General features: G+C 35.2%; 1 protein-coding gene and 1 pseudogene across 1 annotated transcript in view; one reads left to right on the forward strand and one right to left on the reverse strand.

Annotated features, from left to right (window-relative positions):
• Positions 1–14,205, reverse strand: part of ADAM9 (ADAM metallopeptidase domain 9) — a 103,931-nt gene that overhangs the window by 53,572 nt on the left and 36,154 nt on the right. Inside the window, exons 7-11 of the mRNA XM_007469771.1 lie at positions 13,262–13,327; positions 11,250–11,321; positions 8,801–8,970; positions 5,397–5,478; positions 4,734–4,867 (exon numbers count right to left, since the gene is read on the reverse strand). Of these exons, the coding sequence (XP_007469833.1) occupies positions 4,734–4,867; positions 5,397–5,478; positions 8,801–8,970; positions 11,250–11,321; positions 13,262–13,327 (524 nt within the window). The remainder of the gene's footprint in view (positions 1–4,733; positions 4,868–5,396; positions 5,479–8,800; positions 8,971–11,249; positions 11,322–13,261; positions 13,328–14,205) is intronic.
• LOC103068594 (60S ribosomal protein L39 pseudogene) lies at positions 7,368–7,525 on the forward strand (annotated as a pseudogene).

Below are 14,205 nucleotides of genomic sequence, written 5' to 3' on the forward strand. Positions count from 1 at the left end.
GCAGGAATGATGTGATCTGATTTATGTTTTAATAAGATCACCATGTTTGCTATGTTAAGCAGGAAGAAGTCCACTCAACAGATGATGACGGACCAATGTGGCAGTGGTGAAAGCAGTAAGAAGGGTTTGGATTATTTATATGGTTTAAAGAAATAGGCATTAAGGCTAAGAATGTGAGAAAAGAGAAGTCAAGGGTGACTGAGATTTTTGTCCTGAGCTACTAGAAGGAAGGCGCTATCATTAACTATCACAGGAAGATGGGGGCAGAGCAGGTTTTAGGAAGGACAACAAGAGTTTGAGTCTAAGGATCTCAAGTAGAAATGTCAAACTAGAGCATGTGATAGTTATCTGATAAACAAGGAGACTTCAATTCAAACAATCGTTTTTTTATTTCCTATTATTGTTCTTTATATGGCTAGTACATTGCCTACCACACAGTACATATTCAATAATGTTTTCTGTAAGAATATATTAATCAGCTGATAGTCACAGGAGTTGTACAGACATATGTGTATATTTCCTACACTTGAGCTCCTAATTTTAATCTACAAAGTTCACCACTTCTGAACAGATTATTTTTGAAATAAGCTTGTTATACAGTCCTTGGAACATATTTTCTCATAGAAACAATGTTTTATATGTGTGATCCTAAAGCAATCTACAAAAAAAAAATCTGTTTCACCCACAATGAAGTTGACTATCACACTGAAAAGGATAACAAAATCATAACCGCTTCTTATGCTGTTTAGTATGTGGAGATAATAACAAACATCCCCATGTTGGCCTTCACTAACACTGTGGATAATAAAATGAAGATATTCTCTCCCTAGTCATCCTTGGATGTCACCTAGAGTAATAAGAAGGATGATCTTTCTCCTGATACTTGGCTTGAATAATAGCAACTAAAGTACCCCTACTTTCTATCACTTCTGGGTACTAAGGTATGAATCTAAAGCATCTCCGAATCCCTTTTGTCACATCTAGGTGAGTTTTATAAAACTGATTCAAAAGGAGATAGATGGGACTAACAGTGATGGAAATGGTCTACCAGGATATGACCAAAAAAAACCAACTATCATTTAAAACATTCTCTCTAAGACTAATCTGGAAATAACCAAAACACATTTCCAACACTACCATCCTAATCCCCAGAGCCTAGGAATAGGAAGTCCTAAGAAAGAACTCTAAGTGATGGCACTTAATTAGATTTTTTTTTAAAAAAAAGAGCACTCTTTTAAAAGCCTCCGATTATGGAGGCTTTCTGATGTAGGTGGCATTGAGGGACAGAATTAAGAAAGCCATTTCTCTAGAAAGGTACCTCCCAGGAAAAGCACCCCTCACACGTCCAGGAATCCAAGAGCAGTATGTGATGGGAATACTACCAGGTCCCTCAAATATCTTAAATAATGATAAAAATTATATTACAAAGTTAGATTATCCACTTTTTAAACGGAACTGGATCCAACTGATTATCTGTAAAAACTCTAGCATCTATATCACTTGCATCTAAAAAAAAGCCTAACTTATAACAGTCAACTAATGTTCATGAAATAGCATATGAAGTAGAAGGTGGGAAATCTGTCCTCAAAAAGAAGATTTAATAGCCAAAGATAACATAATCCTACTTCTCAAATTATTTCTTACCAAAAATTGTTCAAATACAATGTCCAATACTTTATCAAAACATAACATGAAGACACAAGATACTGTGAGAACAACTATAAAAAAATTAAAAGACAATATAAGGGGAAAAAAAAAACAGATATAGTCCCATAAAGTCTCTAGATACTAGAATTATCAAACAATAACCCAAAAAGAGAAAATCTGTGCTTCCTATGGTCAGAGAGAAAAATGAGAAGCTTGAAAATTTTAGCAGGGAACTAAAATCCACAGTTGTAGTACAGCAGATTTGATGTGTTTTTCTAAAACACATTCTTTACACATTTAAAATACCCTGAAATTGAGATTCATCTTAAAATTTGAATTAACTTGATAGGCACCGTTTTTTCATTCTAAGTGGTATGTTAATAATGGTATCTTATAATCAGTGTCACCTACATTTGCATAAATACAGTGTATTAGTGATCATATTAAACATAAGCAAATTAAATGATTCAATTAAGAGACAAATATTGCCAGGCTGGATTAAGAAAATAAAACCTAAATATAGGTTGTTTAGAAACATATATCTAAAACACAAGAATAAAGAAAAGTTCAAAGTAAAGGAATAGAAAACATATACTGTCAACATTACCAAAAAAAAAACAAATCTGGGACAGCTAAATTAATATCAGACAAAACTGACCACTCGAGCTAATGCAATAAAAAAGGAAATGAAAGACATACAAATTGGGAAGAAAGAAACAAAACTGTCTTTGTTTGCAGATCTCTGCCTGCTGCCGGACTGCTGCAGCTTGTGCCCAGACCCACGCTGAGTGCCCATACCAGCCCCTCTTGCCCCAGCACTGCTCCCCCCCACCCCGGGGAGAGGGTGCTGGTGCTGGGAAAGGGGACAGCACACACTTAAAGGGAACAGAGCGGGCTCAGACCCAACCCTCAGTGCTTGTGCTCCAGCAACTGGGGACCAAACCCCAGGCCCAATAGGGCAGTGTTGCCACTGAGCAGAGGAGAAGTCCCATCACAAATCCAGCTCCAGCTCCAGCCCCTCCATCCCCAGTCCCAACTCCTGCTGAGGTGATAGCTTCCAGCACACATTGAGGAAAGACATGACTTGTGTTCATGTCAAATCCAGCTCTCCCACGAAAATACGAATAACGCAATTTAAAAAATGGGCCATACATCACATTAACAAATTGAAGAATAAAAACCATACGATCATCTCCATAGATGCAGAAAAAGCTTTAGATAAAATTCAATATCTGTTTAGGACAAAAACTCTTCAGAAAGTAGGCAGAGAAGGAACATACCTCAACATAATAAAGGCCATATAGGACAAATCCACAGCTAACATCATTCTCAATGATGAAAAGCTGAAAGCATTTCCTCTAAGATCAGGAATAAGACAAGTATGCCCACTCTCGCAACTTTTATTCAACATAGCTTTGGAAGTCCTAGCCACAGCAGTCAGAGAAGAAAAAGAAATAAAAGGAATTCAAATTGAAAGAGAAGAAGTAAAACTGTCACTGTTTGAAGATGACATGATTCTATACACAGAAAATCCTAAAGGCCCTACTGGAAAACTACTAGAGCTCATCAGTGAATTCGGTAAAGTTGCAGGATACAAAATTAATGCACAGAAATCTATTGCATTTCTATACACTAACAACAAAATATCAGAAAGTAAAATTAAGGAAACAATCCCATTTACCATCACATCAAAGAATAAAATACCTAGGAATAAACCAACTTAAGAAGGCAAAAGACCTGTACTCCAAAAACTATAAGACACTGATGAAAGAAGTTGAAGATGACCCACACAGATAGAAAGCTATAGCATGTTCTTGGATTGGAAGAATCAATATTGTTAAAATGACCATACTATTCAAGGCAATCTACAGATTCAATGCAATCCCTATCAAATTACCAATGGCATATTTCACAGAACTAGGACAAAAAATTTTAAAACTTGTATGGAAACACAAAGACCCTGAATAGCCAAAACAATCTTGAGAAAGAAGAATGGAGCTGAAGGAATCACACTTCCTAACTTCAGACTATATTACAAAGCTACAGTCATCAAAACAGTATGGTACTGACACAAAAACAGAAATATAGATCAATGGAACAGGATAGAAAGCCACAGAAATAAGCCCACGCACTTATGGTCAATTAATCTATGACAAAGGAGGCAAGAATATACAATGGAGAAAAGACAGCCTCTTCAATTAGTGGTGCTGGGGAAACTGGACAGCTACATGTAAAAGAATGAAATTAGAACATTCTCTAACACCACATACAGAAATAAAGTCATAATGGATTAAAGACCTAAATATAAGACCAGATACTATAAAACCCTTAGAGGAAAACACAGGCAGAACACTTGTTGACATAAATTGCAGCAATATTTTTTGGATCCCTCTCCAAAATATGAGTAACAGAAATAAAAACAAAAAAATAAACAAATGGGACCTAATTAAACTTAAAAGTTTTTGCACAGCAAAGGAAACCATAAACAAAACGAAAAGACAACCTATGGACTGGGAGATAATATTTGCAAATGATGCAACCAACAAGGGATTGATTTCCAAAATATACAAACAGCTCATACTGCTTAACATCAAAAAAACAAACATCCCAATCAAAAAAATAGGCAGAAGATTTAAATAGACATTTCTCCAAAGAAGACATACAGATCACCAACAGGCACATGAAAAGATGCTTAATATCGCTATTATTAGAGAAATGCAAATCAAAACTCAATGAGTTATCACCTCACACCAGTCAGAATGGCAATCACTAAAAAGTCTACAAATAATAAATGCTGGAGAGGGTGTGGAGAAAAAGGAACCCTCCTATACTGTTGGTGGGAATGCAAATTGATGCAGCCACTATGGAAAACAGTGTGAAGGTTCCTTAAAAAACTACAAATATAGCTACCATATGATCCTGCAATCCCATTCCTGGGCATACACCTGGGGAAAACTCTAATTGAAAAAGATACCCATTACTCCAATCCAAACAATTCATTGTTTATTTTTAGCATTAAACAAATGTTCAATAGTTTTAAAAAAGAAAAAGGAAAAAGAATAAAAAGAAAGAATTCAGTTACTCACGATGCTCCTGAATTCATGATGCAGCTCTTTGCTCCACAATAACAATCTCTCCCATCATCATGATTCATTCCAAGGTTATGACCCAACTCATGAGCAACAATGGATGCAAATGTCTCCACCGTGATTTGCCCAAACTGCCCAAACACAGGAAGGTATTCATTAGGTTTCTGAACAAAAAGGATATGCTTTTTGTTTCTCAGATTACTTTTTCACAAAAGGAAATTCATCACTACAATATTGATAGCCTACATGATAAAGCAAGCATCCAACATCAGTGTGTAGACACTGCAGTCTAGTAGGAAACTGGTGTGACTTAACATACTGATGATAGAGATAGACTCTTTAAGCAACAGATCAATTCCTTTAGCACCAAAAGATTATTCTTGGTGGTTGATGGGAAAACAAGTTCATGGTTCTGACTTAATTTTCTCAAATGGAACCTCTGTTTCCTCATCCATAAAAAGTGAGGCGCTAATAAACACACAATAAATATTAGAAAACTTAATCCAGTCTCCAGGGAAAGGACGCATCTACCACTTCTACCATGTCCCTCATAATAGCCAAAATATCGCTGTAAGGACTAGGAGAGGAAGTATAGAGTCACTGAATGCTGGACATTTCCTAATGCAGATTCCAAAGATGAACATCAAGAACAAAACGTACCACGTTAATCCCGCCCGCGTGGCTCCTTGAACACACTGTTCCCACAAACGCCATTCCCGCGGTCCCACCAAAACCTTTCTTCCTAAATGAAGAGAACAGGTAAAAGTTATAAAATGTACTTGGGGAGGAAAAGGTACACATCGCTCCTATTTCTTTGGGTAATCTTAAACTGATTGGTAGACCCTACGAAAACTGGGAGAAAAATAGCAAAGGTAAATAACATTTTAAAAATCACAATTCAATGAAAGACATCTCTTTATTATCAGAGTGGAGATTAATATTACCAATTCATTTTTCAGACAAATGAAGATACATTTTTGATATCAAACCAATTTGTTTTGTACCTTCTAGATGAAAAACCTTCCTAAAATGCAGTATATGTATTTATTCAAAAACTCTATTGAGATCAGGTAACAAAATGACATATTCACACAGGAGGCTGCAGGCAGGGAGCACAGGGAACGGAAGACTCGCGATGGTCTCCATGTGGCTGCTCAATCATCACAGACACACCTGTATCTAAGGACCTGGTCCAATACATAGCCCTAACCCACTTCCTCACCTGCTTCAGGTCTTTACACAAAGGTCATCTTCTCATTGAGGCCTTCCCTCACCAAGTTACCTAAAATTTCAACCTCACTCCCCCCAATACTTCTATCTCTACCCTCCCTGCTTTATTTTTCCTCCTTACTACTTATCATTATTTAGCATATTATATACACTTATTTATCTCACTTATGAGGTAAATCTCCTCCACCACAATATGAACTCCATGAGAGCAAGAATTTTTGTCTGTTTTGCTCACTGCTATACCCCAGAGCCTAGGAATACATCTAATAAATATCTTTTAAATGAATGAATAAACCCTTCTCTCAGGCATCTGAACAGCCAGGACAAGAGGCCTAGAGATATTGACATAAGGGGATTGCCAAGAAAACATTTTAGCCAGATCACCCTGTAGTGAACCCCACAGTCCCCAAGCCCCACTTATGTCCTCAATGCTTCCAAAAGGAATTTTAGTACCCCATTCCTAACCACAAACAACCAGGGATTATCAGACATCTGGGAAATGCCTCTAACATGGCAGATGGAGACCAAACAGAGGAGACAGCTTGGTAGGTGTGGTTGGGCAAAGCACACGGAGTGTGCCTGGTGCCTGTTCCGTTTGTGAATGAGAAGGCATGCTCACTGCCAGGGTAATGAGGACACTTCCAGGTACAATTTTACTAAAAATTAATAAAAGGGCTTCCCTGGTGGTGCAGTGGTTGAGAGTCCTGCTGCCAATGCAGGGGACACGAGTTCGTGCCCCCGTCCGGGAAGATCCCACATGCGCGGAGTGGCTGGGCCCGTGAGCCATGGCCGCTGAGCCTGGGCGTCCGGAGCCTGTGCTCCGCAGCGGGAGAGGCCACAACAGTGAGAGGCCCGCGTACCGCAAAAAAAAAAAAAAAAAAAATTAATAAAAATGTCAGGATCAAGCTTTTGTGGTTATGGGGCCATAAAAATCCATCTAGGCATTCTCAGTGCCTTGCTTAATTAACTGGTATGACTAAATAAATACGTTAATTAATTAATTAATTAATTAAATCAAGGGAGATTTCTCCTCAGAAAAAATTTTGAGTTTTAGGTACCATCAACATTAAGGAAGGCAAAAATTATTACATAAAACATTTTTTGGCCAAAAGTCAGCCCACCAACCAGAAGATTTTTAAGAAGCAAGACATTTTTTTAGTATTTTTAAGTAAAGGTTTTGTATTAACTTTTGGAATATATTTGTATTAAGTGATTACATAAGCTTAAGTTTTATTATGGTCCCATGAAAATACTATGTAGAAAGAAGAAAATTTTTAAAAATATATCAGAAATATCTCAGAGAGTTTAAAAATTTTATTATATCCATGATATAAGAATTTGACCAGCTCTCTTCTCTTCTCTTCTCCGCCATCCTATGTATGGTTAAATTTGCTCCTCGCCATGTCTTCTCACAAGACTTTCAGGATCAAGCGATTCCTGGCCAAGAAACAAAAGCAGGGAATCGTCCCATTCCCCAGTGGATTCAAATGAAAACTGGTAATAAAATCTGGTACAACTCCAAGAGAAGACATTGGAGAAGAACCAAGCTAGGTCTGTAAGGAGCCTCGCATATGAGGTGGCGCACATTTTTGCTGGGTCAAGGACACTTGCATCTTACCATATCACTCTGAGAACATCACTACTACCCAAAGAGCTGGATGGGCTTTATTAGGAAAGTGATTTTTCTCTTTGTGTCAGTGTTTCTGCACTAATGCTTTGCCTCAGTAGTAAATATGTGGAACCTTTTGTTGGGATAAAAAAAAAAAAAAAAGAATTTGACCATATAAAAATTTTAAGGGGGACAAAAAAAAGCTAAATATTAAACATTAAAAATAAGATAGCTGAAATGAAAAACTCAATAAAAACCTTAGAAGGTAAATTTAAAGAAATATCCAGAAAGCAGAACAAAAAGACAAAGAGAAGGAGACAAAAGATAATAAAATTAGAGGACAAGCACAGGAAACTCAATAGCTGAGTAAAAGGAATCCCAGAAGGAGTGAAGAATAAAAATAAAGAGGATGAAATCATCTACAAAATAATTTGATAAAAATTCCTAGAACTGCAGTTTCAAGATTGAAATTACCCACTAAGAACACAACACAATGAGTGATAAAAGACCTATACCAAAGCATAGCATCAGGAAAATTTAGAAGCCTGGGAACCAAGAGAAGATCCGACAAGTTTCCAAAGAAGAAAAAAAAAAAAAGGCCACATACAAAAGATCAGGAATCAAAATGAATTAAAGCTTCTCAATAGTAAATCTGGAAGTCAAAAGACAATGGCCATGCCTTCAAAATTCTGAAGGAAAAAATTTCGTGCCTGGAATTTTATACTCAGCAAAATAACCCGAAATTTACAAAACAAACTAGAAAGCACACCTCTGAAAAACTGAGTTACTTAAGCCCTAGGATAATCAGAGTTCAAATTGAGATAATTTTTTTATTATTTACAATGTTTTGTTACTTTCTGGTGTACAGGAGATAATTTTTAAATTCTGTTTCGAGACCGTGAAACACATTTTCCAACATGCCAGAGGTCAAAATTTTTTCTTTCAATATATCCTTACACAAGAAGAAACTAGAAAACATGCCATATACCAAAATGAGGAAACCCAAGAAAGAGGAAGAAGGACATGGGATAAAGGTCACAGAGGCTCCAACACAAAAGAGAGGTCTTATTATCATACTGTCACTTGTCCTATAGTAGCAAAAATTTTCCTCATTTAAATGAATGCTCAAAAACCTTAACAGAATATGATTCTAATAAAAGAAAAAAAGCAAAAATTATTATTCTGACCATGCCATTAATAGTACCTTTAAAAAAAAATCACTTACAGAACTAGCTGTGCACTGTCATGTCTCCGACGTGTTATAAGAAACTTTTCCCGCCACTGTACAAAGTTCCCCAACACATCACCCGCACCTCCGATTATGTTGATCAGATTTCCATTTGTCCAAATCTCCAGCCCAACTAGCACAATTCGAATATTTAACATGATGTACATCTGGAAAGAAAACAAATAAAAATATATAAAATTTATTAAAGAATATGAGAATAATTCCTAGTTATATATCCGAAAAAAGAAAAAACACTAATTCGAAAAGATATGTTCACCCCAATGTTCACAGCAGCATTATTTACAATAGCCAGGATATGGAAGCAATCTAAGTGTCCATCAACAGATGAATGGGTAAGAAGGTGAGGTATATATATACACATACATACAATGGAATATTATTCAACCATAAGAAGAATGAAATTTTTGCCATTTGCAGCAGCATGCATGGACTTGGACAGTATTATGATAAGTGAAATAAGTCAGAAAGAGAAAGAAAAGTACAGTACGGTATCACTTATATGTGGAATCTAAAAACATACAACAAACTAGTGAATGTAACAAAAAAGAAACAGACTCACAGATATATAGAACAAACTAGTGGTTACCAGTGGGGAGAAGGAAGGGAGGGGGCAATACAGGGATAGGGGATTAAGAGGTACAAACTATTATATATAAAATAAGTTACAAGGATATATTGTACAACACAAGGAATAGCAGCCAATATTTTATAACTATAAATGGAGTATAATCTTTAAAAATTGTGAATCAGCATGCTGTACATCTGTAACATATATAATATTGTACATCAACTATGTTTCAATAAAAAATAGTACAATAAAATAAAGAATATGAGAATATCTTTTAAGTAACACAACTACTTAAATTAAAAACAGGACTCCTCCCCTCCAAAAAAAATTCCCTTCAATATAATGAGACTCTAACTGCTCAAGGGTCTCAGTTTCCTTATCTATAAAAAAAAAGTAAAGATTCAAAATCCTTTTTATCTTCCATTCCAAAATCTGACAAACTCTGGATATTTAAAGTTTTGGGTATTTTGATTCCAAAACTTTCCCTAAACTAATGCAAGCCTATTTATAGTCCATACTTAGCTCACTTAATGTAAATATTCATATATTTCACTACAGAAATATCAATGAGGTTGATTACAAGGTGCTACCCCAGGACCCTGTTGGAGGTGTAATGTAATACATAGTGAACTACATGTTATAAATGTATGCGAAGTGAACTATATTACCTACCTAAACTCTTACCTAAAATTCTAATGACATGCACCCCAAAGGTTTAAGATAAAGGATTATGGGACTCATATCTATTTCACAGAGATACTGTGAGGAATAAATGAGTTAATAAATGTAAGGCAATTGACTCAGTTTCTAGAATGTTATAAATATCCAATAGAATGTTATCATTATCATCATCATCATTATTATGCTTGGTATTCGTATTAGGGGAACAACTTAGAGATGAAATTATCTTATAAGAACATGTAGCTAATTCTCCAATATCTCCCACTGGATGAATAAACTCCAAAATCTCAAACCAAATCCCTCCTTCCCTCTCTCTCTCACATAGACACACACACACACACACACACACACACACACACACACACACACACACAGTGGCATAGTTTCAGAGGAGGCAGCCTTATTTAAAGTAAGATTCTCTCAGTAAAAATTCAAAGATCTTTTTATAAATACCAAAGTACCTTAGCCTATCTGCTATGAAATAAGTCATATTTTATGGCAAGATGAGAAAAATTTAAACAAATACATTTTTCTCTGCCCTTTGGCCTCCTCTCTCCCAGCACTGTGCATTGTGTATCTGCATTAGGCATCGACCAAACCTCCCCCAGTGGCCGAAATACCTGCTCAACCAAAAAGAGCAGCATTCTCCTAGCATCAATAAGACAACTCCTTAAAAGATAACATTCCTTCTTGACCTGTTAGGGGCCACGATGATAATTAAGTCTGGATTGTGTAAACTGTCAATAATGCCTCATTGAATGTACAGCTCTCTGTCTCAAAAAACGTATATAACTGTACCTTGACTTCTAACGAGGGGAACAGTTCTCAGAGCTTTCTGAGATGCTCTTCCTGGGTTATAATCCTCAAATTTGGTTCAGTAACATTTTCCATTTCTTTCTCAGATCAGCTGATGAATTTTTCATTGACATTAAAGATAAAGTAGATGCTAATTCAAAATCTCTTGCTTGTCTCAGAGTCTCTCTCTCTACAATTATACTTTACTTTTAAACATAAAAAAGTTACAAGACAAATTAGAGAGCAGACCCCTGAAAGACTGAGTTACTTACTTAGGCTCTAGAATAATCAGAGCTCAAAATGAGACAATTTTAAAATTCCATTCGGAGACTGTGAGAGGAGAGGACAGAATAATCCCAGCTGATAGAAAATACAACTCACGCTATCCAAGTAGTTTGCTAAAAGAATCATCTCTTCTCGCACCGCAGTCTGGTTTCTTCCCATCATGTCATACTGAAAAGCAAAGAAGGGAAATCATTATCACCAAAGCAATTTAAGAATAAAATTTCTATAATCTCTTACAATGAAGATAAGAATCCAAATATTTCCTCTGAACCAAAAACTGAGGCACTTAGACATTCTCCTGCATTTCAAACTAATAAGTCTAAAGGATACATTTTAGTGATAAATAGGAATAAAAGAAAAGCAGCAGGTACGTGGGTGAAATGAATAATAATGAAAAAGCACTGAAATCTTAATCTTATCCAAAGCAGTACAACTTTAAAATGAGTTTCGTACTTAACAGTCTTTAATTCATTTTAATGCAAAAATATTTTCAAGCATTTCACAAAGGTAGAGTTTAAAACAATCAAAATGCATAGATAAAGGAATGAAAGACAATCTGAAAGACTTCCTGATCCTTTCACCTCTTAGGCTAACGACATTACCAATAACCAATTTCTAAACTCTGGGCTAAATTAATTATCAGAGATTAACCAACGTTCATTAGTGAAAACATTATATGTAGATAGAAATACAGAGATATATAAAAGTTTAACCATATTAAGCCAAACAGTTGATTATAACTGATTCACTTCTTTGAGATCTAGCTAAATCCAAATGTCTATTTTAATATTATTTTAATATAACCAATTTAATAACTAATTAAAAGAACATTTTTAAAAGAATATGTGGTTTTGCTCTATGATAAGAGCATTAATACCAGAATATATCAGATTTTATTAATTAGACATTTTATCATGATTCTCCTAAACAAGAAAAAAAAAATTTTTAATACATTTGACAAGGTTTGATTAAAATGGAACCATTTTTATTTTGAACCATTTTCTACCTATGTGGAGAGAGTAATAAAGAAAAACTTTTCAAATCTCTATTTTTGTCACTTGTCCGCAACATTCTACAGGAACATTTTACACATTATCTGGGACAAAGTTCATGCTTGTTCATACTCCCTTATGCTTCTTCTTTCTACACTTGAGGCTAATGAACCTATAATGAACAAATCTGAATATATTTCTATCTCTTAAAAATATGGCTTGTTTTTTTTCCAGTCTACATACAATAAGGGATTTTTTTTAAAAAAACCATAAAAATCCTCGAAACTGTCTCTGCAGGTTACTAGAAAGGACTTGTCGATTGTGTTAAGTTTCTGCAAACAGCTTATTCGCACAAACAACAAAGTTGGCAGTACAAGTCAGACAAAACATTTCAAATAATCTATAGGTTAAATTATATAGCAGCTGTATCTAAAATTGATAATGCTGTAAATGCTGAAACAGATACATAACTTTTTTTAGTTGAGTAAAGCACAATTCTTAAGTATGAATAAGGAAAATGCCCTGGTGTTATCCTGTACAATGAAATAAATAGTAAATGCTAAGCTGACCTATTCTCCTCTGCTCCCTTCTAAAGCACGCCAGAACCTGGAAGTTTTCTAACTCTTAAATAGAATAGATAGATAGGTAGATATCTCTTAGAGATAGCTTTCTCTTAGATAGATAGTTTTCTATCTCTTAAATAGGTTAGCTGAAATTCTAGAAAGAAAAGCAATTTTATTAGGCAACAAAGCAATATCTGATTAACTGGGTTTATCACCACAGTCCTTTAAATGTCTCTGAAAAAGTCTCAAGAGCTTAACTGAGAGGCAGAACAGTTTCACTTAAGAAATTTAGCACATGCAAATCACCCAAAAGAACAGGGGAAAGAAAATCACCAGTAAAAAATAAAAGTAGAGGTAATCTCATTTGCTACATTCAGTTCTGGAGGTATTAGGAATATCATGTATGAATATCAAGAAAAAAAAGTCATTTTAGTTTTAAAATTACATTTAAGAAAAATCAATACAAATACATTATATTTAATATTTCCTTCATGGGATGCTCACTTCTCATCTGCTTTTCATGAAAAAGAAGAAAAACTGTCACCAATCCTACCCTTTCCTTGTCTACGACAATGAACAGCTCCACATAGCGGGTCTGTGGCAGGACAGCTCTTCTTCTCTGTTAAACACACAAACATCATAAAGGCAAAACAAAAAAAAAAAGGTATAAGGCTACACGTTTTTCATACATAATGATCTTACCCTAACCTCTAGTCACTTATTTCATGTCTGTTAAGAACTTCATAAAATGATTTTAACACCTCCTAGATCAATAAAGCCAAAAAAACACGTTTTTTTTAAAAAGTGATATCTGCCATTTGCACTGATCTGAGAAAAATCCTATCTAGTTAAAGATACTATGAGTTATTCAAGTTTCCAAAGCAGAATAACTGATCTTCTAATATCTAAACTACACACACACACACACACGTTAATAGGAAACTCCATCACTTTGCTGGGAGTAGAAAGAATATCTGCCAATAACCCAGAGCAGAAGGAAGGACAAGGTTATCATTTTATTTTGTTACTGTTGTCCTTTATTTTTTTTCCTTCCAGTTTCATTGAGATACAACTGACACTGACATACAAGGTTGCCACTTTAAAAAAAAATTAGTTTTGTGATTTTACAGAAATTTAGATATAGAATGAGCTAAAATTTAATGTTTTCCAATGATTAAAAAGAACAGTACAAAAGTCAAAAGAATAAATGGCAGGAGAGGCAATGAAAATAATGCCATAAACTAGTATGAGTTAATTAAAATACACCAGAAGAAGAGGCACAAGCCTCTTCTAACACAGCGACATCATCTCATTATGTAGAAAACTGCCTTTTCTGCAACTGAGGTTCCTCTGGTCCTAGAAACAGTTCAGGTTAAGAGACTCCTGTCAAGAGTAAGCCAAGGAATCCTAAAGACGTCTCAAAACAGGGATACCACGAGTGTCCCTGGAAAAAATCTGAGATCATTAAAGTCCTAAAACTCAATCTCTCTCTTTCCC

Source organism: Lipotes vexillifer, unplaced genomic scaffold, assembly GCF_000442215.2.
Source record: "Lipotes vexillifer unplaced genomic scaffold, Lipotes_vexillifer_v1.1 scaffold1383, whole genome shotgun sequence".
Classification (NCBI taxonomy): Eukaryota; Metazoa; Chordata; class Mammalia; order Artiodactyla; family Lipotidae; genus Lipotes; species Lipotes vexillifer.